We start from the raw sequence: 26,366 nt of genomic DNA, 5'->3' as shown, positions 1-26,366 counted from the left end.
AACTGGAAACCTCTAGGATCTGTTTGAAAACAGTGATTCCCTAGGACTGGTAAAGGAATGATAGCTATCATTTACTAAGGTCTACTATTTTAAGACAGCACACCAAATTATTTATAATTTTTAATTAATCATAACACAACTACTCTATGAGTAGGTGCTGTCCCCATTTTACAGATGAGAAGACTGATAATTGGATGACATGCCCCAAATTACACAGATAGAAAAGGGCAGAGCTAGTATCTGAATCAAAGTTCTCAAATTCCAAGACTCCTAGACTTTATACAAAGTAAGGTGATGCACTCCAAATACACGTTAGAGACATCCTTGCAGTTTTAAATATGGTTTAGAGAAGTTTTAAATACGGTGCTGAGGAAGAAGGTAAAAGAGAATATTGGGAGAAACAGATTTCTTACCATGTCTGCTTCATAAGGATTTTGAATCCATCAGGGCAAGTGGAAGGAACTGGAAGGTGTAGGCTATTGCTTCCAACACCCCAAATAATGGCTGAAGAGTCTACATCTTTGTATGGGATCTCTCCTGTTAGCAGCTCCCAAAGCACCACTCCAAAAGACCTACAGTAGCACCGGGAACAAGTAGAGAAGACATTTCAGAAAGACTGACTTGTATTTTAGTTATTTATTAATTTTCAATCCCATATATACCCAGTTTTAAAATTCTAATATTGCTATATGAAAAACAGAAACAGCCAGGAAAACTCTGAAAATTAACGAGGCGTAACCAACACTATCAAATATTAAGACATATTATAAGGCTTTGGTAATTAACACTGGTGATGAACAGTCAGGGAGGCCAATGGAATGGAACAGAAATCCAGAAATAGACCAAATACATATAGGAACTGAGTTTATGATAGAAGCGACATCTCAAACCAGTGGGGAAAAATTGATTATTCAATAAATGCTGTTGGGACAACTGGGGAAAAATTTAAATCTATACTTTATCTTACATTAAGATAAATTCCAAACACATCAAAGATTTAAATGTGAGAAATGCAATTATAAAAATTCTCAAAAAACACATGGAAATTAAAAAAATAATAATCTTAGCACTCTAAGATTGAAAAGCTTTTCTAATTAAGAAATCCAGAAGCCATAACAGAAAAGACTGATAAATCACACTGCTTAAAAGAAAATCTTGACATGGAAAAAACCTCCACCATAAGCAAAACAATAAAAGTGAAAAATATCTGTAATTCATATAGACAAAAGGATAATCTCCTTAACATATAAAATACTCTTATACGTTGATAAGAATAAAAGATCAGAAAGCTTAGTAAAGGATTAGAGTAGTTCACAGCTAAGAAATTACAAACGGTTTGTAAACATATGAAAAATGTACAAACTTATTTATAAGAAGAGGCATGCAAATTAAAACTGTACCTAAGACACCATTTTTTACGTATGGTTGGCAGAAAATCCCAAAGTTTAACACATTTGGTTCGTGAGACTGAAAAAACACTCACACATTTCTGTTGGGAACATAAATTGGTGGTAACCCCTAAAGAGGAATCTTTGGTAATAATTACCCAAATTACAAATGATCTCACATTTCTACTTTATCTTATTTACTCTTTACTTTTATTTACTTGAAAATTACATGCAATTTTAATATATGCTATTATTTTGGTTTTAAGTATAGATGTTACTAGTTGCCAAATCTAAGAATGGAAGAAAAGCAACTAAAGGAAAATATACTGTTAACATAGCAGAGAGTTGTAACCTCAGAGGAAAATTAATAAAGATTAATCCCCACCCTCCCACCCCAAAAAGAAGGCATAGCCCAACAGGACTGTTTAATAAAAGCGCAAACAGGCCTATACACCTCGAATAAGTCTAAAGTATATAACTGTACCACAGCAAAGTACATCACTGATATATCTAATGATGGTCTGAGTCACCAAGAATAGGTAAACTTTGTTTAATGTATTTTATTCAAGAAGGTGAAAATTATGTAATATATTTTAGAAAGACTTTTATACTAAATGGCTATTTGAAATAAACTTTCAGCTTTCCAGAAAGTTCAGCATATTCTCTGAGGGCCCCCCTCTGATGATTTACTGACTGGACATTCACCCTAATCCCTCCTCTCCCAATCCTTCTTACCAGGTGTCATCATGCCGGGCAGACTGAAATCAACCGGAAGTGAGTAATACTAAAGAATATTCTGGGAAAACAGAAGGGTTGAAAGAGGAAGGTGCTGATAGGGTGAAGGTGGGAACAGGCTTTCTGGTTGGCACAGATGGAAACACGCACCATATGTCGACTTTCTCAGAGACAGGTTCATTCCGTATCACCTCTGGGGCCATCCATGCGACTGTGCCAGCGAAGGACATCTTGGTACTTTTATCACTGAGCTCCTTAGATGTACCAAAATCTGAAATTTTTACTGCGTCTGTGTGAGTTACTAAAACACTTTAAAAAGAAATAAAGAAAACATTCAGATCGTTAGTACTAATGAAAATCATGACTAACTGGCAACTGAAGATCTTGTTTGCTGCCTCCTACCTTGCAGGATTCAGCTCTCAAGTTCCAGTACGACTGGGGCATTAGCTACACACCAGAAACAGCATCATTCATACCTATGAGGCAGCAAGCCCTGGTCTGGGAAGATCCCACATGTCGTGGAGCAACTAAGCCCGTGAGCCACAACTACTGAGCCCACGTGCTGCAACTACTGAAGCCCACACGCCTAACGCCCATGGCTGGCAACAAGAGAAACCATCGCAATGAGAAGCCCGCCTGTGCACCACAATGAAGAGTAGTCCCCATTCAACACAACTAGAGGAAGCCGGCACGCAGCAATGAAGACTCAATGCAGCCATAAATAAATAAATAAATAAGGAAGGAAGGAAGTAAATAAATTAAACAAAATTAAAAAAACAACCACAACACTGTTTAAATGATGGCCAGCTAAAATCATGCATGGGACCATGACACAAGGGATTCATTATTATAAAAGGCTAATAAGTATGCTGGGATTCTGTTCATGTTGACAAGGAAAAGCAGGAATAAATATAAACTTAGGGATATTCTACAAAAGTCAGGTTTTACTTGTTACAGTAGTGATCTGGGATGTGACCTGGGACAAACTGCTTTTGCTGGCCTTAAAGTGAATATAATCTAGTACCAGTCAAATCCAGAGAGTATTAGCATTTTCATACACTAGACTGAATTCACTAGAAATAACCTGTCTAGAACTTTAGAATGTTAATGAGTTAGGGTTGCAGAGGCTTAACGATATAGAGACATAATTTTAACAATAAGAAGTTTTTTGGTATTTTTTTTTGGCTGTGCCACAAAGCATGGGGGATCTTAGTTCCCTGACCAGGGATTGAACCTGTGCCCCTTGCAGTGGAAGCATGGAGTCTTAACCACTGGACCGCCAGGGAAGTCCCAACAATAAGAAGTCTTAATACTCAAAGAGTATCAGAATTTAGGTGGCTAGAAAACAGAAAATTATCCCCTCCCTTCTCTATGTGAACCAGGAACTCGACATTTGGCCCCCTCCCTGCCAGTGTCAGGTGGCTCTCTACCAAACAGTTCAGTGTTACAATTGCTTTAGAATACCTACATCCATATCCTACCCCTGGTTTTTGAAACTGATACATAAAATTTACATAATTTAGGAATTTTGATTTAGTCATGTTAGTCTTGGTGAAAATGCATAAGGATTAAAATATCATCGGATATATGAGATAACCGGAGAACTGACGGTATCATATGTGATGAAAATTTAAAAAGGTGATAAAGCCCCTAGAAAGAAAAACACTAGAAGCTTCCTCTTCTGCCTCTTTTGTTCTGTTCACACGCCTAATGCTGTATGACAAGAGGGAACGGACCTGGGAGGAGACTAGAAAAGATACGATGCTGGGACTTTGGTGAAGTCTTCTGAGACAAAGTTGGGGTCACACAGCCTAAAGATTTAATGTAGGCAATGGAATCTCTCTTTACAGCAGATTGACCTTTGTCTTCTCAATGTCAGCTTGGAACCCAAAGAGGCCAAGACTGCTGGAGGTTTGGGGTGGTACTGATAGCACAGAGAAAGACTTACTGGGAAACCAACTTACTGCTCTAATTTTTTAAATGACAAGAGTTGAAGACAGTAGCATGTGATTTACATATTCTAAAATTTCCTGAATTCTTCCTCTAAAATTAATTCTTTTCTTTTTGGCTGCTCTGCACAGCTTGCAGGATCTTAGTTCCCTGACCAGGGATTGAACCCAGGCCATGACAATGAAAGCGCTGGGTCCTAACCACTGGACCACCAGGGAATTCCCTAAAATTAACTCTTAAGGAGAACAAGGTGGTTACGAAGGTGGCAATTCAAAGAGGTCTTCAGCAAGTATTCTGTCTGCTATATGTGTTTATACAGCGGATGACAAAAGCAACAGAATGTGTTAAAAATGTGAACAGAAGGAACAAACTATAATAAAGTTTATTTGCAAGTAAAACAAGGAGAAGGTTGTTCAGTGAGCTAACGACTGTAATAACGCTGTTGAGAACTAAGGCGATAAAGAAGAGCTGCTTTGAAGGTGATAATCAAGGACAGGCTTGTATCTTCCATGGAGAAAAGGCAGGATTCACTGTGAATCCCTCATCTTCTCGTCATGAGGGACGATGCAGAGGTCTGTGGTCTTAAATTCTCGGTTCAAGTCCTAGCTCCAAGACTTTGGGCTCTGAGCTCTAGATTTTCTTACATAAAATAAGAATAATGATACTTGTTACATCTATTCCATACATTTTCTGCCAAGATCAAAGCAGATGTGATAATGGATATTTTTAAATGTTGTAAACCATGGAAGCAATATGCAGATATGTTTTCGGAAAAAGAGTAATTCTTCTCTGCTTCTCTAAACAAAAATGTGGTGGGAAATAATGAAAATAATGTTTAAAAATAGGAGCTATGCTGAAATATGCCATTTAATCAATTCCTTTCCTTCTTTCATGCATTTTTGGGGACCCGAATAAACATTCCTCTCAAAGTGGTAATTGCTGGCCAAAAAATCATTTTGAAAACAAAGATTACGAGAAACAGCTCTGCTTTTCTTAAATAACCAATTTATATTATTTAATGGACACTGTGAACCTTGTAACTATTACTTGTTTCCTTCTTTGCTTAGACTCCAGGAAGCTCAAAGCCAAATTCATAATCTACCTCTAGTAACTGTACATTTTGTGGACAAACCTTAGTTAATTTTTTTTTTTAATTTTTTTATTTTATTTTTTATTTTTTGGGGGGTACACCAGGTTCAATCATCTGTTTTTATACACATATCCCCGTATTCCCTCCCTTCCTTCTTAGTTAATGTTTTTATTTTCTCTTTGCCTCTGTTTTTTATCCACTTTTATCCTGCTGTATATATTTCTGAAACTCAGTTTTTAAAAAAATTGGTTTTCTGGGGGATCACACTAGGAAAACAACAAGTCAAGTCTTCCAGTGGAAAAGTTTGGCGTTAATTATCTGAGATGATGGAAAGTAAATACTTTAGTTAATAATATATTTTGTTTCACAGCTGTACAATTAAAAAGCAACAAAACGGGAAAACTAGTGTCAGGTGCCTGGACACATCTGCCACATAGGTGAGTAAGTAGGTTAACAGTAACCCCCAAAACATGCAAATAGAGTTATCCACTGTGCTAATTTAAACTGAACTGAAAATATGTCCAAAAGCTTCATTATGGTTGATAAAATTCCACATTTCAAAACAATAAAACAAAATGGCTGAAAAATTAGCTCCAGAACTCACTTGGGTGATTTGAGGTCACGATGAATAATTTTATGGAGGTGCAAATAATTCATTCCACTTGCAATTCCCGTGGACCAGTCTACTAGCAATCGAGGTGTGATCTTCCTGCCAGCTCGCAAAACCTCATAAAGTTGTCCGTGGGCACAGTATTCCATGATGATACAGTAACATGGGGCCTGGGTACAAACACCCCTTTCAAGAAAACACAGGCATGTACATGAGTACACACATACACATAAACATACATGTACACATATTTATATTTCAAGAATACTTAATAAATTTAATAATTAAGACCAGTTCTCTATCCAAGTTATTTTTAAAATGCATATAATCTTTCCTGATTCTTAAATTACCATTAAATCCCTCTAGTCTCCACGTTTCTTTGTTATGCACATAGACAATTTTAGTTTGCCTAAATTTAGTTTCAGATATCTGTATGCTCTGCTATATCGGTGCCTTTTCTGTGGGACCATTCCACTCCAGGACGAAGAGACCTTTCCCTGAGACTTGTGTAGGCAGGATATTGTGTTCTTTTTGATTGTTAAAAATAATTTAAATACCTTCCTTTAAAAATTAAATGCAAGGTTTTATACATAATGTACAGAAAGAGAGAATTCAAATAAAATATTGCTATTTTTACTGTTTGTTGAATCTGAAACTACTCAAATTTAAGATAACTAAACTGAGGACAAAAAGAATCAATTTACTATATTACATAGTATCTGAAAAACATTTCTGTTTAGAATAAAAATAATGTTACAATGTATTATATATCTATGCAGCCTCTATTTTCAATTCCTACATCTTCTATGAAGCCTTTCCTGATTATTCCAATCTTAAAAAAAAATCTTTCTCTTCTCTAATTTCCTATGCTATATATTCATTTTTTATACACAATTTTTCTCTTCCTGTACAGATTATTGGCTCCTTGAAGGAGCCTTGAAGGAAAAGGTCTCCAAGTTCTTTTCTTTCTACCATATAGCTTAGAAGTTCACAGCAAGTCCTTGACAAATATTTCTTAACTTCACCTGAACGTTCTTTGCTGATAAACTTTGCACTAACGGGTGCAGAGGCAAGGGGCAGGAGGAAGGGTACTAACACGAAAGAACATCTTCTATTTGTCAGGCATGTTTACATTTAATTGTCTTATTTAACCTGCCCCCAAACCACTATAGGATAGATACCTTTTCCATTTCTACAGGTAAGGCTCAGAGAGGAAAACTGACTTGTCCTAGATCATACAACGAACACATGACAGAGCTGGGATTCAAATCCAGTCTGCTTACTTCAACTGCACCACACTGCCTCCCTTCCAGCTTTTTAAAGTTTGTATGAACAAGCATATTGGGGATTCCTATATTAATACTGTTATCTTATGAAAGTGGGAGAATCGTATTAACTCTGCTTCACAGTTTTGTCCTGAGAATGAGGAAAGAGAAGAACAATTGCCATGAGCAGTTCTCTGTGTCTTCTCTCTTAATGATACATATGCCTTCCTCCCAAAGAACATCATTAATCTACTTACAAGACTCCCAGCTAAAGTCCTCAGCCAGCTGCAATTCATGTCCTATCTATAGGCTGCCACTCGCGGTGAAAGAATTTAGAGGCTGTGGCTTGTGATCATGTGAAAGTCTTAGAGCAACGGCAGGTTATGAAGCAGTATAATCAGTTTTCATTTTCCCTGTTTTGCTGTGCCTGTCAAATGCCACAAAGCTATTTCTATTACTCTCCCATCATTTTCTAAGCACCCCAGAATTCTCATCTTGATTTTTAAAGAAAGAATTTTTTCAAGTTTCTGTTAGTTGACTTTCAGGAAACCTCAGTGGAGCACAAGTGTATAGCAACTACAAACCGACAATTTAATTTTTACTACAGAGAAATAACAAAGGCAGAAATAATGTAATGTACTTAAGAATCTCAAAACAAATATTTGTTTGAAACTACTCAGCATCCTATTGAACTATGTTTTAACTTGTCAGAAAAGCACTGACATAAAGGGTCTAACAGCGATATGTTATATACTTTTCATCTTTCCTGACTGACAAATGAGAAGCAATCATTCCATCAGCCCTGTACGATGACAAGGCTTCTTAGTAGCTATAAATAACATCTCTATAATCACTTCTAATTGCTACCTTTTCTTCCTTTGGCACTCAATTCCATTAGGAACAGACAGGTTGGGTTTTCTTAAAAGATTGCTTAAAAAATTGGAAGAAAAAGAGAATATTGTATTCTTTTCTTGTACTTCCCTTCTGTGCATGGTTCTTACTTCAAAAGAAGCTGAAAGCACAGAAATCAGTATCCAGAGAGTCATACTAAAATCTAATCATGCCTTCATATCTTCCAGACGGTCCTGAATGATTCATTGGCCAAGCAACACATGGCACAGATGGCTGCAAACATAACACTGCACAATGCCTCAAGAGCATGGGCTAATGGGCCAGGGACACAGTCTTGCTATTGTTTTCCATGTAGAGGTAAAGACTATTCAAATATCTTTAGCCAAAAGAGTTGGATACCAACAGAGCAATACTTATCCACAATGCTGAAAACTGTATCTGCAGGTACAAGGGTCAGAGGGTAACGTGGGTAAAAGACTTGGAGGAAAAAGGAAGAAGCAAAAGGAAGGAAGGAAAAATCAAGTTTCTCACACATCCTCTGAGGACACATTTCTACCTTCAGTTACCCATGACATCCTACTAGAAAGTGCTTTTACCTGAGACTCACAGCCTAGTTCATGTTGAGAGGCCAAAAAGCCATGCTCATCTATAGAATATTCAGTGTCTCAAACTCAACATACCAGTGATTTAAGCTTCAAGTTTAGTTAAAGGCTCTTCCTTCCATTTACAAGGGTAACTATACCTCTCAGTGAAGTAAAATTAAGGAAATAAGTGAGCCACTGACAGTCTGTCTGCTTAAAAATAATTCTCCTACTGTCTTGAGAAACTTATCATTTTGGGAAGGATTATAATTGGTCTCTATTGCACTATGTTTTAGTTTCACATCCTCCCAGACCTCCTAGGGCAACCAATAATAGAATCACTACAGCAACTGAACTTCTCTCCCATGTCCTCTGCAAGGATGTTCCTTCCACAAGGAAATGAATCCAAGGACTTCATTTAGTATCCTGGTTGAATGTTTCTCTTTTCACACTTCTTTCCCTTACCGTAAGGGGTCTTGTTTGGGAATCAAAACTCAGTCTCAATACACATTTAAACCCATTCTACGAAACCTGTACCCAAGATTTCTATTCCTTACTTTGGGGATATGATTCCAATTAGAAATTATTGCATGACATGTTTAGCTTTATAATGAGAGTTTTATTGAGGAAAGGATCCCTCTTGGGGGCTGGAAGAAGTCCCTCCTAGGTTAGGGAAGGGGAATTTGTAAGTTATTCCACTTTTAGCTATAGCCTCATTGGTTATACTATTTTTCAGAATTGAAATATATATAAATTCAATATATATTACATAAAAATATACCAAGAAGCTCTAATTTCTAATCTTTCATCCTTCCTAAACTCTCCCTTTCCTGTTCTTCACCTTTCCTCCTTTTAAGCCACTCCTCATCATTCATTTGTTCAAGCCCAGGGTAAAATTTCAAGGCTGGTAAGAGAAGGAACTCAAGGGAAAGGTACAGGCAGAAGACACTGTTAATATTCAGAGCTCAGCACTGCCAAGTTTGGTGCCTTCCACAAATTTACCTTTGAATCTTTCCATTTTGCTAGGGATCCCTGTCAATATGAGAATAATGGTCTAAATTAGAAAGATATGTTCATATACTCTTGAAAACAACCACTTTGTGAAATAAACATAGCATTTAACTTTCTATCATCATTAATTCTACTATTATTAGGTTTAGAAAGCTGAGTGTTTGGCATTCCTTGAAAAGGGACCTGGCAAAACCTAAAGTAGGGAGAAATACTCTGAAGGTACCTGTTATTTTTACAAGTTAATATTTAAGAAGGGACACTAATAGAAACTAATAAGAAAATACATCTCTATTTACAAGGAACTAATTGTTCTCTGATCACTTCAGATACTAGCTTTGTTTTCTTAACTGAATTTTAGGATGTTCAGGTTATCTTGAAGTGGCCTCTGTTATCCTAACTGATAATGACATTGATTCAGCAGATCTGACTGCTTGACAGGAATCCACCTTCTCCTTCTCTGTCCCACGTATATCCCTTCCAAGCAGTGTGTGCTCTGGCAAAAAGAACTATTATACTATAAAATCCTTAAAGACATGATTCTAATTTGACAGTTCTTTGGTACCCTCCCAAAGCACCTAGCACAGTGCTAAGTCTGTAGAGTGTTCTTAATGTGTCTTTCAAAGCAGGAACTTAAATGTATATATTGAGGGAAAGAAAATCTCTCTGTTGCTTAAAAAAAAAAAAAAAAGCCTTGACCTACTTGAAAGCGATGATGTTAGGGTGCTTCAACTTCCTCAAATGCTTGATATCCGTCTCATTTTGTTCTCTCACTTTCTTGATGGCCACCTCCTCCGCTCGGAACTTGCCCAGGAAGACAGCTCCCTGGGCTCCACTACCCAGCCACTGCAGCTCTGAGATCTCCTCAAATGGCACTTCCCAAGTATCTAGGCACACAAGTGAGAAACAAGCTTAAAGAGATCTCGGAATTTGCTCAGAGGCCATTCTACAAGGCCACTCTGAAGGGACCAACTTCACCCTCACCCAAAAATGACCTCTACCTTTTGTTTCTCACTTGGTAACTTGCCAAAACATATAATCTTTCTATGGGTCTTGATACCATATAAGATATTCACACGTATTAGTCTGTATCAATTTTTAAGCAGTGAAATCCAACAGATCAGAGATCTCCAATATTATTGCCTCCAAACAAAACATATCCTGACACTCCCACAGCTCCACTTCATCACTTGAAGCTTGCATGTTCAGTCAGTTCACCTGTCTCTACATCACCATCCCTATCCCATCACCCATTATAAGTGTTGCTTTACTCCTCTTTGAATATCAAGTGCAGGTACTCAATTAATCCTTGCTGAATGAATTTTCAGTGACATTCTCCTAAGAATCTAATGATGTGTAATTAAATTATTATTTACCTTTCATTTAGTACTTACTATATGCCAGACACTAGCATATTTTTTTTTGAGCTATTTATTTATTCATTTATTATTTATTTATTGGCTGTGCTGGGTCTTTGTTGCAGTGGGCGGGCTTTCTCTAGTTGTGGCGAGCGGGGGCTACTTTTCGTTGTGGTGTGTGAGCTTCTCAGCGTGATGGCTTCTCTTGTTTTGGAGCATGGGCTTGAGGTGCTCGAGCTTCAGTAGTTGCAGCACATGGGCTCAGTAGTTGTGGCACATGGGCTCAGTTGCTCCTCGGCATGTGGGATATTCCCGAACCAGGGCTCAAACCCATGTCCCCTGCATTGGCAGGAGGATTCTTAACCACTGTGCCACCAGGGAAGTCCTAGCATAGTGTATTAGACCTGTCATGTGTTTAATTCTTACAACAACACTACAAGTCTGGCCTTATTACGGTTATTTAAAAATGAGAAAACTAAGGCATAGGGTAACCATGCCTTAAGTAACTTAATCAAGGTCATATAATTGCTAAGTGGCTAAACAGAACCCTGGACCCCAGAACTGGCTTGAGTCCAGGGATAGTGTTTTCTCCACTATTACCTCTCATCAAGTAATTTAGAGAGAGGGTCATTAGTCATGATATATTTACTCATATAGATGCAGTATCTTCAAGTTTCTCTTTTTCTTAATTTCTTTTTGCACCACAAATGTGACAGGTCATTTCTAAGTGGTGGCATTTCGATGATTCATGTTATGTCATTCTACTCTTTTCTGTATTAAAATTTTTAAACCATAAGCCTATATAACTTTTATTTTTAATTTTGTATTTTTAATTGAAGTATAGTTGATTTACAATAGTGTTAGTGTCAGCCTATATTACTTTTATAATGAATAAAATGCTATTTAAAATATATAAAAAATTCAATCAATATGTGCTTTAACCTTATGAAACTTAAAAAGAAGACTGTAATCCACTGATTATCCTTTTTTCCAGTGCATTATCCCTGCACTGGTCAGAAATGAACATCAAAGAGCTAGGAGCCCCACTGAGTGAGGAGAAGATGATGGCAATGCTAAAGGTTATGAGAGATCCTTGGCAGATCACCAATCACTTAAAGGCCACTGTCTGCACAACACTGAACAAAGTAGTGTTGAATCAGCTTTGAAGATATTCTGGTCTGGAAAGCAAGTCAACTCACTGCTACGTTGATGAAGCAGGAGAAGGAAACTACATTTCCCTCTTTGCTAACTTTCTCTTTCAAAGAAAAGAAATTCTGTAGATTCTTTTTTTTTTAATTGAATGTTTATTTATTTATTGGCACATGGGCTTAGTTGCTCTGCAGCATGTGGGATCTTCCTGGAGCAGGGATCAAGCCTGGGTCCTCTGCATTGGCAGGCAGATTCTTAACCACTGCGCCACCTAGGAAGCCCTGTAGATTCTTAACAAAATGTGGTTTCTCATTACAATGGTTAAAGCATGACCTTCAAAATATAACTACACAGAGCAGAAAAAATTATAGTGAGGATGATTAATAGCATGGGCATTTGTCCCATTCTTCTGGTATGAGCAGTATTAAAGGTTTCTGCTCTACTGAAATTGAATAGATGCTATACAAAAACAAATCTCTAAAATACAAACAGCTCACAAATATGAAATCACCAAAGAAACAAATGATACCAAGTAAAATTTGGGTGGAAACAGTAACAGATTTGACTGTTTTTAGTATCATTACGGCACCTGACTTTCTTTTAATATAAACTTATTTATTTATGTATGTATTTTTTTATTGGCTGTGTTGGGTCTTCGTTGCTGCGTGTGGGGGCTACTCTTCATTGCAGTGTGCGGGCTTCTCATTGCGGTGGATTCACTTGTTGCACAGCATGGAATCTAGGCACGCGGACTTCAGTAGTTGCAGCACATGGGCTCAACAGTTGTGGCTCAAGGGCTCTAGAGCACAGACTCAGTAGTTGTGGCGCATGGACTTAGTTGCTCCACGGCATGTGGAATCTTCCCGACCCAGGGATCGAACTTGAGTCCCCTGCACTGGAAGGTGGATTCTTAACCACTGCACCACCAGGGAAGTCCTGGCATCTAATGACTTTCACCCCATAGGCTTATTCATATGGCACACATAGGACACAGGTATTGATGGCTATTGAAAGAGTTTTACTCATTAGGGGTCCAGTGAAGAATTAAACACAGTGTCATTTTGACCATTTTGGGGGCTGAATAAAGTACTAGCATTGGATTCTGAGCAAGAACATAACTGGGCACTATTTCTCCAAATAACTCTATAAAAGCCCAAGTTACCTTAATTTTTAATACATAATTACTAAAATTAGACAATCTTTGTCTTTTTTTCCTATTTACTCAATCTTTATTTACTGTTCAGTACTAGAAAACATTAGAAAATACTAGAAAAAAATGGAAAAGTACATATTTTATCTGAAATCCCAGCCCATATTCAGTTTTCATCTTCTCTTTTAGTTTTTCTTTATATGTATATAGCTATGTAAGAGTTGTATGTGATGTATAATTTTTTCTACTTTTTTCATGTATTATATATTCCCCATGTATTTACAGTTTTTTTAATAAGCTTAATAGTTGTTTACTGTACCCACTTACCTTTTTTTGTACTTAAGTGTTTCCATTTTTTTTTTGTTTGCTAATTTAAATTTGGTATTTTTTCCTTTCTTTATATTACTTTCTCAAATTCAATCCTTAGATTAAAGAGTATAGTTTCCTGGCTCTTGGTATACATTTCAAGTTGCTATTCAAAAGGATTTGGCTGGTTTTTGCTGACAGTAACAAAGTATGAGTAAGTCTCTTTTACTACAACTTTGCCAGCAATGAATATTGCCAATTATTTTTTGGTGCTAATTTAATTCGGTATAAAATAGTGCTTTATAAGTTTGCACATCTTGAATTGCCAGTGATGGGCAATATTTTCTCCACACTTCTTTAGTACATCCTCTTTGTATGAATTATCAAGTTTATCCCTTGCCCATTTACTCGTTAGGGTCTTGCAGGTCTCATAAACTTGAAGGAGCTTTCTATGACACATATAAAGAGACTTTTTACAAAGGCATTTTTCTTTTAATTTTATTATGTTTTGAACAAAATATTTTTATAGTTGTCTGTCATTTCTTTTGTAATTTATTCTACTGTCTAATGTGTCTTCTAAGAGTGATCTATAGTTGATTTGTAAAAAGTTTAACCTTTACACCTGAAGTTTATTTTGTTGCACGGTATGAGGAATGGTGCAAATTAATTTTTTTCATATTGTTATTTAGTGATTAAAAAAACAACGTTAAATATCCTTTGTTTTTACATCATTTTATAATGTTTATATTGTAATTTACTATATATTTTATAAATAATTACTATTACTTAGTATTTTTATAAAATGCAAAATGAATTATTAAAATACAAATGATGGGGGGGCAAGAGGGGGTAGGGGATTAAAAGGCACAAACTACTATGTATAAAATAAATAAGCTAACAAGGAAATATTATACAGCACAGGGAATATAGCCAATATTTTATAATAACTTTAAGTGGAGTATGATCTATAAAAATACTGACTCACTATGTTGTACACCTGAAACTAATATAGTATTGTAAATCAACTATACTTCAGTTAATAAAATACAAATGATAAATATATTTGGCACTCAAATACCAAAGGTTGATATTATAATAAATGACAAAAATTTCCTTGACCAACAGCAGCTCATGCCTGTGTTAATTCATCTATGTTCAACCAAATCTTAATTATCCATGGAAGAATAAAAGGGACAGCATTGGTAATTCAAGAACACAGAGTGTAAAGTAATATTTCAACCACCTTTCCAGCAATTTTTTTTTTTACTAGAACTGATTACCAGAATTAAAATTGATTCATGTGATTCAGTCCTCTTTGTCCAGTTCCAATGTCCCAATCAAAATCTAGCAGGGAGCCAAGGAACAGGGAAATAGCAGCAAAAAGAACATTAGCAACAGGGATGTACAAACTGGGGGCCTAGATCACTGAGGCGCAAGATAACAAACCTCATCATGATGGAAACTGGCTGTGCTCCTCCAGGTTTAGTCTCAGACTTTCTGCTGCTTTTACATCTGTCCCATTGGTACTCTTCCCCAGCTTTTATCTTCTCTCTGATTCATCACTATGACTACTATCTTAATTCCAATATCCACCATGATCCCTAGGACTGAGAAAAAAACCACATGCCCACTCACTTTAACACATAAGTTCTCCTTTGTTTATTCAGACAAGTCTATGACAATACTTGCTTTGAGACTGGGAACTATTTGGCAATAAAAGATTTCAATTACACACATTACCTTACTTGCACTTCACTACCAGCATACTAAATGGGAGATAAAGATATCATTAAAAATTTTTTAATTAAGTGATTAAAAATTTCCTTATAATACCAAATGCAGGGACACATCTGTTATATGTACTACCCTTAGGCTGACTGTAATCCAGGATTAAAGATTAGCTCCCTGATCCCAGAGCTGACAAGAAAAAAATGACACAGTTTCAGGCTAGTGAATCTCTCCTATGGCCCACAACACCCGCTCATGGCAGGATATCGTGTCATCCACTGAAGAGCTGGGCAGCTGCTGTACCCTTATAAGCTTAAACTGACCAAGCATGTTTCTTACTGTTCCTGAAAGAAGCCTTTCTGAAGGTCACATAATCAATTGGAAGACAAGTTAAATACAAGGTTATAGAACAATAAAAAAAAGTTTAAAGGCTCCTTTTAACAGACATAGGATGTGTTTGTTAGCCTTCTTTGTGAGTTTGAACCTCAGTGCTGTGTTTGGATCCTGAGACCTCCAAATTGCCACCAAAATAATTATTAGACTGGACCAGTTAAGGCCCTAAAAACCAAATGAGTTTATCACATCAGCAGATATTAGTAGGTTTTGCATCTAAGCAGAGAACAGGGACTTCTGAAAAATAATATATTAAGGGTGGTTATCTCTGGGTTGTGGGATGACAAGTGATTTTTATTTTCCTCTTTGGGTTTGTCTTTATTCCCAATTTTTAAAATAATAATACTGTTTAACACAGGAGTCCCCAACCTCTGTGTGACAAGGAACAACTTTTTAATTTCCTCGAAACTTTAAGATCATAGAAGGAAAAAGAGGGTAGAATATGCAGGGTATGGAGTATGTATAAAAAAAGGAAAAACAGACAGACAAAACCTAGGGACTGAGAAAGAATGCTGTGGTTGACTAACCCTGGAAAGTATACCTGGAATTGACAGATTTACAGGTAAATCCCAATATACTTATGGAGAAGGGGTACAAATGGGGAGGTTGATACTGGTTTAAGAGAAAGTATTTCAGAGTCAATTTTTAAAAAATTGACGTATAGTTGATTTACAATGTTACGTTAATTTCTGCTGTACAGCAAAGTGATTCAGTTATACATACATACATACATACATATATATATATAATCTTTTTCATATTCTTTTCCATTATGGTTTATCCCAGGATATTGAATACAGTTCCCTGTGCTGTACAGTAGGACCTTGTTGTTTATCCATTCTATATGTCATGGTTTGTGTCTACTAACCCCAAACTCACAATCCATCCCTCTCCCACCCCCCCCCCCCGCCCCCAGCAACCACAAGTCTGTTCTCTAGATAGGTTCATTTGTGCCATATTTTAGATTCCACATAAAAGTGATATCATGTGGTATCTGTCTTTCTCTTTCTGACTTACTTCACTTAGTATGATAATCTCTTGTTGCATCCATGTTGCTGCAAATGGCGTTATTTCATTCGTTTTTATGTCTGAGTAGTTATTTCATTGTATGTATGTACCACATCTTCTTCATCTATTCTGTTGATGGACATTTAGGTTGTTTCCATGACTTGGCTATTGTGAATAGTACTCCTCTGAATACAGGGGTGCATGTATCTTTTTGAATTATAGTTTTGTCTGGATATATGCCCAGGAGTAGGATTGCTGGGTCATATGGTCATTCTATTTTTATTTTTTTCAGGACCCTCCATACTGTTTTCCATAGTGGCTGCACCAACTTACATTCCCACCAACAGTGTAGGAGAGTCCTTTTATTCTACAACCTCTCCAGCATTTATTGTTTGTAGACTTTTTGATGATAGCCATTCTGACCTGTGTACGGTGGTACCTCATAGTAGTTCTGATTTGCATTTCTAAAAGAAACTATTCCACATCAACAGGTGAATGGAGAAAGACAATTGGGTGTATACACACACACACACACACACACACACACACACACACATATATTGGAATACTACTCAGCCATAAAAGAGAACAAAATTTTGTCATCTGCAACAACACGGACTTGGAGGGCATTATGCTAAGTGAAATAAGTCAGACAGAGAAGGACAAATACTGTATGATATCATTTATATGTGGACTTTAAAAAATACAACAAACTAGTGAATATAACAAAGAAAGCAGCAGATTCACAGATAAAGAGAATAAACTAGTGGTTACCAGTGGGGAGAGGGGAGATGGGGCAATATAAGGGTGGCGGAATTGAAGGCAGAAACTACTGGGTATAAGATACGGCACAAGGATATATTGTACAACACGGGGAATATAGCCAATATTTTGTAATCACTGTAAATGGAGTGTAATCTTTAAAAATTGCATAAAAAATAAAATAAAAAAATAAAATAATATTTTGAAATAAAATAAAATCTCAAAAAAAAGTATTTCAGAAATAGGAAAAATTGAATGCATGAAAAAAGTGGTTAATGGTGACTAATGTCAACTGGCAGTTGTGGCAAAGCTGTCAACAATCTTGACTAAAAGATATGAATACATTTTTAAGGGAGGGCCACGGAATCCAATATTCAGTTATAAAATAAATAAAACAGAATGTAATTTCTGCTGTATATTATTCCTTTCCAAAATTTCTTGCTGAAAGAACTCATAAGAATTGATCATTTACATAAGGCTGCAAAGGTATGTTATCAAAAGCCTTAAAACAAAAAATCCTTTGAACACAGCTTTCCTGTTCCAATAATTTATCCTAAGGAGTAATCAAGATATGTGAGAAAATTAAGGAATGGACACATGTTCATTTCAGTGTGGCTTATAATCACTAAAAATAGTAAACAAATTGTCAAGCAATAGAAGATTGCACTAGGATTTCCCTGGTGGTGCAGTGGTTAAGAATGCATCTGCCAATGCAATGCAGGTGACACGGGTTCGAGCCCTGGTCCGGGAAGATTCCACATGCCACAGTGCAACTAAGCCTGTGTGCCAAAACTACTGAGCCCACACGCCACAACTACTGAAGCTTGTGTGCCTGGAGTTCATGCTCTGCAACAAAGAGAAGCCACCACAATGAAGAGTAGCCCCCGCTTACTGCAACTAGAGAAAGCCCATGCACAGCAATGATGACCCAACACAGCCAAAAATAAATAAATTAATTAATATAAAAAAAGATTGTACTAGAAGTTATCAATGAATTTGGTAAAGTTGCAGGATACAAAATTAACATACAGAAATATGTTGCATTTCTATACACAACAACTAACAATTAGAAAGGGAAATTAAGAAAATAATCCCATTCACAATTGCATCAAAAAGAATAGAATACTAGGAACAAATCTAAGGAGGTAAAAGACCTGTATTCTGAAAACTATAAGACACTGATGAAAGAAATTGAAGACAACACAAACAGATGGAAAGATACATCATGCTCACAGACAGGAAGAATTAATTAACTGGAAGCTACAGCCATCAAAGCAGTATGGTACTGGCACGTAGATCAGTGGAACAGAATAGAGAGCACAGAAATGAACCCATACTTATATGGGCAATTAATCTACGACAAAGGAGTCAAGAATATACAGTGGAGAAAAGACAGCCTCTTCAATAAATGGTGTTGGGAAAACTGGACAGCTACATGCAAAAGAATCCAACTGGACTACACCATATACAAAAATAAATTCAAAATAGATTACAGACTTAAATGTAAGACCTGAAACCATAAAACTTCTGGAACAAAACATAGGCAGTACAATTTTTAACATCAGTCTTAGCAATGTTTTTTTTGGATATGTTTCCTCAGGCAAGGGCAACAAAAGCAAAAATAAACAAATGGGACTACATCAAACTAAAAAGTTTTTGCACAGTGAAGGAAACTATCAATGAAATGGAAAGGTAGCCTACTGAATGAGAGATGATATTTGTAAATGCTGTATCTGATAAGGGGTTAATATCCAAAATATACAAAGAACTCATATAGCTCAACATCAAAAAACAAATAACCCGATTAAAAAATGGGTAGAGGATCTGAATAGACATTTATCCAAAGAAGACATACAAATGGCCAACAGGCACGTGAAAAGATGCTCAACATTACTAATCATCAGGAAAATGCAAATGAAAACCACAATGTGATATCACCTCACACCTGTTAGAAGGGCTATTATCAAAAAACAAAACAAAACAAAACAAATAACAAGAGTTGGCCAGGATGTAGGGAAAAGGGAACCCTTGGGTACTGTCGATCAGAATGCAAATTGGTGCAGCCACTATGGAAAACAGTACAGAGAGATCTCAAAAAGCTAAAAATAGAACTATATATAGAACTACCATATGACCCAGCAACTCCACTCCTAGGTGTTTATCTAAAAAAAATAAAAACACTCTTTAGAAACCTAAAGGTAAGACCGGATATAAAACCCCTAGAGGAAAACATGCAGAACCCCCTTTGACATAAACTGCACCAATATTTGTTCATCTCCTAAATGAAAGGAAATAAAAGCAAAAATAACAAGTGGGACCTAATTAAACTTAAAAGCTTTCACACAGGAAAGGAGACCATTAAAAAAAACAAAAACAACCTACTGGATGGGAGAAAATCTTTGCAAATGATATGACTGATAAGGATTAATATGCAACACATATAAATAGCTCATACAACTCAACATCAAAAAAACAACCAGATTATGAAAAGATGCTCAACATCAGTAATCAACAGGGAAATGCAAATCAAAACCACAATGAGATATCACCTTACGCGTGTCAGAATGGCTATCATCAAAAAGAACACAAACAACAAATGTTGGAGAGGATGTGCAAAAAAGGGAACCCTTGTTCACCCTTAGTGGGAATGTAAATTGGTGCAGCCACTGTGGAAAACAGTATGGAGGTGTCTCAAAAAACTAAAAATAGAACTACCACATGACTCAGCAATTCTACTCCTGGGTATGTATCAGAAAAAACCAAAAACACTAATTTGAAAAGATACATGCACCCCAATGTTCATAGTAGCATTATTTACAATTGCCAAGATATGGAAACAACCTAAGTGTCCATCAACAGATGAATGGACAAAGAAGATGTGTCACACACACACACACACAAAATGGAATACTACTCATCCATAAAAAAGAATGAAATTTTGCCATTTGCAGCAACATGGATGGACAATGGAGGGCATTATGCTAAGTGAAATAAGTCAGAGAAAGACAAATACTGTATGATATCACTTACATATAGAATCTAAAAAATACAACAAACTAGTGAATATAATAAAAAAGAAGCAGACTCACAGGTATAGAGGACAAATCAGTCGTTACCAGTGGGAAGGGAGGGAGGAGCAGTATAAGGGTGGGAGAGTGGGAGGTATAAACTACTGGGTGTAAGATAGGCTCAAGGATGTGATGTACAACATGGGGAATATGACCAATATTCTGCAGTAATTGTAAATGGAAAGCAACCTTTAAGCATTGTATAAAAAATAAAAAAATTAAAAAACAACCCCCCGCCAAAACCACACTTTAGAAAAGATATATGTATCCTTACATTAACTGCAACATTATTTACAATAGCCAAGATATGGAACCAACCTAAGCGCCCATCAGTAGATGAATGGATAAAAAAGATGTGGTATATATATAAAAACACACATATGCAATGGAATATTACTCAGCCATAAAAAAGAATGAAATCTTGCCATTTGTGACAACATGGATAGACCCAGAGGGCACTATACTAGGTGAAATAAGTCAGATGGAGAAAGACAATGTGATTTCACTTAAATATGTAATCTAAAAAACAAAACAAATGAACAAACACAACAAAACAGAAACAGAGTCATAGATACAGAGAACAAACAGGTGGTTGTCAGTGGGAAGCGGGGGAGAAATAGGTGAGGGAGCTTAAGAAATGCAAACTTTTAGTACAAAATCAATGAGTCATGGGTATGGAATGTACAGTGTGGGGAATATAGTCAATAATGATGTAATATCTTTTTGTGGTGACAGACAGTAACTAGACTTATCATGGTCAACATTTCGAAATGTATAGAAATGTCAGATCACTGTCAGATCACTATGTTGTGTACAAGGAATTAATAAAGTGTTGAAGGTCCATTATACTTCAAAAACAAACAAAATCACAAACAAAAAAGATCAGATTTGTGATTACCAGAGGTGGAGAGTGGGGGAGGATGAATTGGATGAAGGCAGTCAGAAGATAAAAATTTCCAGTTATAAGATAAATAAGTACTAGGGATGTAATATACAACTTGATAAAGATAATTAACACCGCTTATGTTATATACGAAAGTTTTTAAGAGAATAAATCCTAAGAGTTATCGCAAAGGAAAAAAAAGAGGATTACTTAATGACAATTACTTAAATTGTGCATGTTCACACAATTTAATATTATGCTGCCATTAAAACTGATGCTGAAAAAGTATATTTCATGATATGGCAAACGTTCACAAAATGACGTAAAAAAGTGTTACAGGACAGCATGACTTTTTTTAAGCACACACACACATATATATAGACTAACATAATATATACCAAAAACATTAATGGCGGTTATTCTCAGGAAATTGGGAATTACAGATTATTTTAACTTTTGGGGGGGCAACTTACTTGTTTGTTCCAAATTTTCTATATATATTATTTTGTTCTCAGGAAAAAATTGTTTCAAGAATATAAATGAAGTTATAAAGAACACTAGTGCCATGTGTTCTCTTTACTTCAAAAGCATAAGGCTTGAATTGGAATATATGAATATACATATTATAGAATGATGGGAGTTACAATTTTACTTTTTAAAAAGCTGTGGGATCTAGAAATAATAATGCTTCTTAGGAAAGGTTAGATATATTGTTCTTTCCTCAAAATGTGAGCTTTCTGTGCCTGACTGTAAGATAAAAAAATTCCTTTTTACTACTACCTAAGGCAGGCCTATAGTCTTCAGGAGCAGTACCACGTGGCTTCTGCCTGGTTTTGAATCAGTCTGCTGACCATCAGACTTTTTGATTGTAAAAACTGTCAATAAAAATTTGTGAATATGCACTCACTATGCAATTTACTTATAAATTACGTATCTGTACAACTTTATTACCAAATATTTATGTAAACATACATGAAAATAGAAATTTTAAATGGTGAGATAAAAGGAACAGTTGCTCTAACATTTTCTTTCTCACAATGTCATGGGTTGTCTTATATGTACTCTAATCTGGACACCACTGGACTGGACAACAACAAAAGATGGGCTTCAACCAAAAAGGACCAACCATATGTCAATCTGTTCCATTCAGAAGATCTATAGGAAATTGATATGCGGTATCCTTCTGGCACTAGGTCTTTAATTTACCAAAGGTTATCTAGTTAATGGTGGTGGTGTGTTTACATAGGAAATACCTTCCTGGTCCATACTCTAGCTTACCTTGCTGCTGCAATTTGTAATCAGTGGAATATGCCTTCCCAATGATATTCCATACAGGCCTTAAGCATCCAAATAGTCCTTCAAGAAACCCACCACTGCTGCTGCCCGACCTGCTGAACTGAATCTTGATGTCTTCAGTTCCACTTGTGCCCTCTCCATTCACAGTGTTGCTGTTCCCGTGAGACACAGCCATCTCTGATTCATCTTGTTCCCTTAGCTGAAGAACGCTATTCTCAAACTGGTCCCTGGAATCCTCACTTACACTCGTCAACACTGTTGTGGTGATGGGGCTGTTGATGCCCTCAGTTAGCTCTGTTTGCACTGCCCCCTTTTCCTGCTGGTCCTTAAGAGGCTTGGGTGAAGGGTGGCTTCCCATAGGTGTGATGACATCTTGTAGTCCACCGAAGGTTTTGTTTTCACTCAAAGGTAAGTGTGGGGAAGAGGAACAGCTCAGGTGCTCCTGAGGGTTGGCCATCGTGCCATGAGTGTGTCCAAGGTCCTGAGATGATACTCAGAGGATCATTAGAACAGAGTTCCGATGTAAGAGGGGGCTTCAGAACCTGGGGAAAACAGGAGGAGGACGTGAGATCACCCTTTCTTTAGTCATCCACACTACTACACTTATAATAATAAAAATATTGAAATAAGGGGGATTGGTTAAACAGTGGTGTTGATCCACACAATGGAATACTGTGCAGCAGTTAAAAATGTTGTAGAAGAGTGTTTACTCCCATGAAAAAATGTTCATGACATAAATATAAAAAATAGGTTAAAAAATAGGTTAGAACAATATATATATCATAAGCCATTTAAAATTTTTATTATTTAAAAGGATACACAGGGACTTCCCTGGTGGCACAGTGGTTAAGAATCGCTTGCCAAAGCAGGGGACACAGGTTCGATCCCTGGTCCGGGAAGATCCCACCTGCTGCAGAGAAACTAAGCTCATGTGCTACAACTACTGAGTCTGTGCCCTAGAGCCCTCGAGCCACAACTACTGAGCCCACGTGCCACAACTACTGAAGCCTGCATGCCTAGAGCCTGTAGTCTGCGACAAGAGAAGTCACTGCAATGAGAAGCACATGCACCGCAACAAAGAGTAGCCCCCTGCTTTCCGCAACTAGAGAAAGCTCGCTTGCAGTAACAAAGATCCAAGGCAGCCAATAAATAAATAAATAAATAAACAAATACATAAATGGACACACAAACACATATACAAGAAAAAAAGACTGGAAGGATACATCCAAAGAATTAACAAAAGTTAATTCTAGGTGGTTAAATTTGGGAGGGATTTATGTTGTGTTTTTCAAGATATTCTAAACATTGTGCATTAATACACCTCTATAGACTGAATGTCTGTGTCCCCCCAAAATTTACATATTGAAAGTCATTTGTGACGTTATTTGGAGATGGGGGCCTTTGGGAGATGATTAGGTTATGACAGTGGAGCCTTCACAAATGGGATTAGTGCCTTATAAAAAAGACCTGGGAGAAGTCCCTTGCCTCTTTTGCCATGCGAAGACACAGTGAGAAAACGGTTCTCTATGAACCAGGAAGCAGGCCCTTGCCAAATTATCAAATCTGTAAGTGCCTTGATCTTGGATGTCTCAGCCTCTAAAAAACTGTGAGAAGTAAATGTTTGTTGTCTGAGCCATCTAGTCTGTGGTATTTTTGTTATAGCAGCTTGAACAGACTAAGACACATATATTTATAATCAGAAAAAAATTGTTTCCCATCCCAAAGGTATAAACATATTCTTATTAGAAACTACATTCTGTGTTATTATAAGTCACTGCTCATATCTTCTGTTTGCTTTAGTGACTTATCTACTGGCACATTACTTTACTTTCTAAGGCATTCATTAAGTCATATGGATAAATGTCTTGTGCATGTGACACAAATTCCTAAGTTATAATTTTGTTTTTACTGTACTGCACTAAATCTGGAGCAATGTGACCAAGCCTCAGCTCTTTAAACTTATTCTTTGCTTCTGATCTGTCCATGAGCACCAATTTCTCAGAGCTGCCTAACCTCTGAAAATAAAGACATGGAATTGTTCTAGATTCGCCAGATTATGCAAAATCAATCTTAAACTTATTCAACATACATCTCTTATTATATAAATTTATATATAGTCCTTCCTTCCTTCACTCTATATCAAGCATCAAGAACTGCTAGAGGCCAGGGGATGACAATGATCTCACAGAGGGGGCAGAAGACAGACCAACAAAGATTGACTGTACGATGCTTAACTAAGCGCTCTGGGAGCACAAAGAGGGAGGGACAGTTTCAGGGATGGCTGCCTAAAGGTGTCAACTATTGATCAGTTTGAAGGAAGTGCAGAAATTCATCAGGCAGGCAGGAAAAGAGTGAGTGAAAGAAGAGGAAGTGTGAACGAGGGCATGGAGGCATGAAAGACTATGGAACAGATGAGAAATCTTAGTGGCTGGAATGTAGGTTATATGTACTTAGAGAGAGAAAGATAAGAATTGGAGAGAGTCGGGGCTAGATTGTTAATATGTTAGGCTTACAGGTTTGGATTTTATTCTGAAGGTGATGGGGAGCCACAGTATCCTATTTTGGGGATTACAAATAAAAATAGACCACTCTTAAGTTATTAATTTCTCTTCTTCATTACTGAGACCCAAATTTTAAGCCTTTTTTCATTGTCATACTCTATGAATAGCTTACGTAAATGAACTAATGAAAATATCCCATCCTTTGAGCTCTCATTCATTCATTTAAATATTAACTGAACTCCTATACAATGTGTTAGGCATTAATGAATGGTACATATGTTCCCACCCTTTAGGAACTTAAAATCGAGAGGGAAAGACCAATAGATAATAACAGTCAAACGGTTAGATATGGTACACAGATATGTACAAGGTACCATGCGATCTCAGAAAAATAAACATCAAGTATGTCTAGAGATGTCATAGAGGAAATTTTGTTTGAGTTGGGGGATGAACCAGGGATTGCTAGGGAAGTGAGACCAGGCATTCCAGGTAGTAATGGGGAGCCTCAGGAGACAACTCTTGTAAAAGGTGGGCCACAGTCAGAATATGGTGGACCTGTCTGGCAAGCTAAAACTTTTAGATTTTATCCTCAAGACAACAGAGTCATTAAGGAATTTTAAGCGAGGGAGTGATTTGGTCAGATTTGTAATTTAAAATCATATCCATAGCAGTAAAGGCTGGATTGAAGGGGAATGACTGAAGGTCAAGACATCAGTTAGGAAGAAGAGTTCAACTAAGAAATGATGAGGACCCGAACCAAGGCAGTAGCAATGGCAATGAAGAGGAGCGAACAGATTTAAGAGGCAGAAATGGAACGATCTAGCGATCGATTAAACACGGGGGTGGGTGAGGAAAAGGAGGGGAGAGGAATACTTTCAGAGAACTTACTTGGGATAATGGATAGATGGGCGATGTCATAACTGAGATATGAAATATCAGAAGAGATGAAGTTTTGGAAAGAAGATAATTAGCTCATAAATACAGACAGTTTAAGGCCTATTATGTGTTTCATGCACTGATCCAGGCTTTTATTTATGTTATCTGATTTTAAAAAGACACCTTAGGGACTCCCCTGGAGGTTCAGTGGTTAAGACTCTGCCCTTCCACTGCAGGGAGCACAGGTTCCATCCCTAGGCGGGGAACTAAGATCCTGCACACTATGCGGTGCAGCCAAAAAGGGGAAAAAATTTTTTTAATAAATAAATAAATAAATAAATGAAATAAAATGACACTTTATAGAGAGGAATTTAAAGAGAGGTAAAGATGGGAGCTCCTTTAGCTCAGG

At 36.8% G+C, this 26,366-nt stretch overlaps 1 protein-coding gene across 4 annotated transcripts in view; it reads right to left on the bottom strand.

Moving 5' to 3' along the window:
• The window catches only part of MAP3K13 (mitogen-activated protein kinase kinase kinase 13), a 171,391-nt gene that overhangs the window by 24,368 nt on the left and 120,657 nt on the right, over nucleotides 1-26,366 (bottom strand). For all 4 annotated transcript variants that reach the window (XM_057738620.1, XM_057738623.1, XM_057738624.1 and 1 more), the window contains 5 exons: nucleotides 22,563-23,122; nucleotides 10,183-10,366; nucleotides 5,768-5,959; nucleotides 2,274-2,432; nucleotides 414-572 (listed from right to left, as the gene is read on the bottom strand). In XM_057738620.1, coding sequence (XP_057594603.1) covers nucleotides 414-572; nucleotides 2,274-2,432; nucleotides 5,768-5,959; nucleotides 10,183-10,366; nucleotides 22,563-23,037 — 1,169 coding nt within the window. In that variant the 5' untranslated portion in view covers nucleotides 23,038-23,122. The remainder of the gene's footprint in view (nucleotides 1-413; nucleotides 573-2,273; nucleotides 2,433-5,767; nucleotides 5,960-10,182; nucleotides 10,367-22,562; nucleotides 23,123-26,366) is intronic.

The sequence above is a fragment of the Hippopotamus amphibius genome, chromosome 6, assembly GCF_030028045.1.
Source record: "Hippopotamus amphibius kiboko isolate mHipAmp2 chromosome 6, mHipAmp2.hap2, whole genome shotgun sequence".
Lineage (NCBI taxonomy): Eukaryota > Metazoa > Chordata > Mammalia > Artiodactyla > Hippopotamidae > Hippopotamus > Hippopotamus amphibius.
Note: the sequence above shows the minus strand (reverse complement) of the source record. Positions and strands in the feature narration are given on the sequence as shown.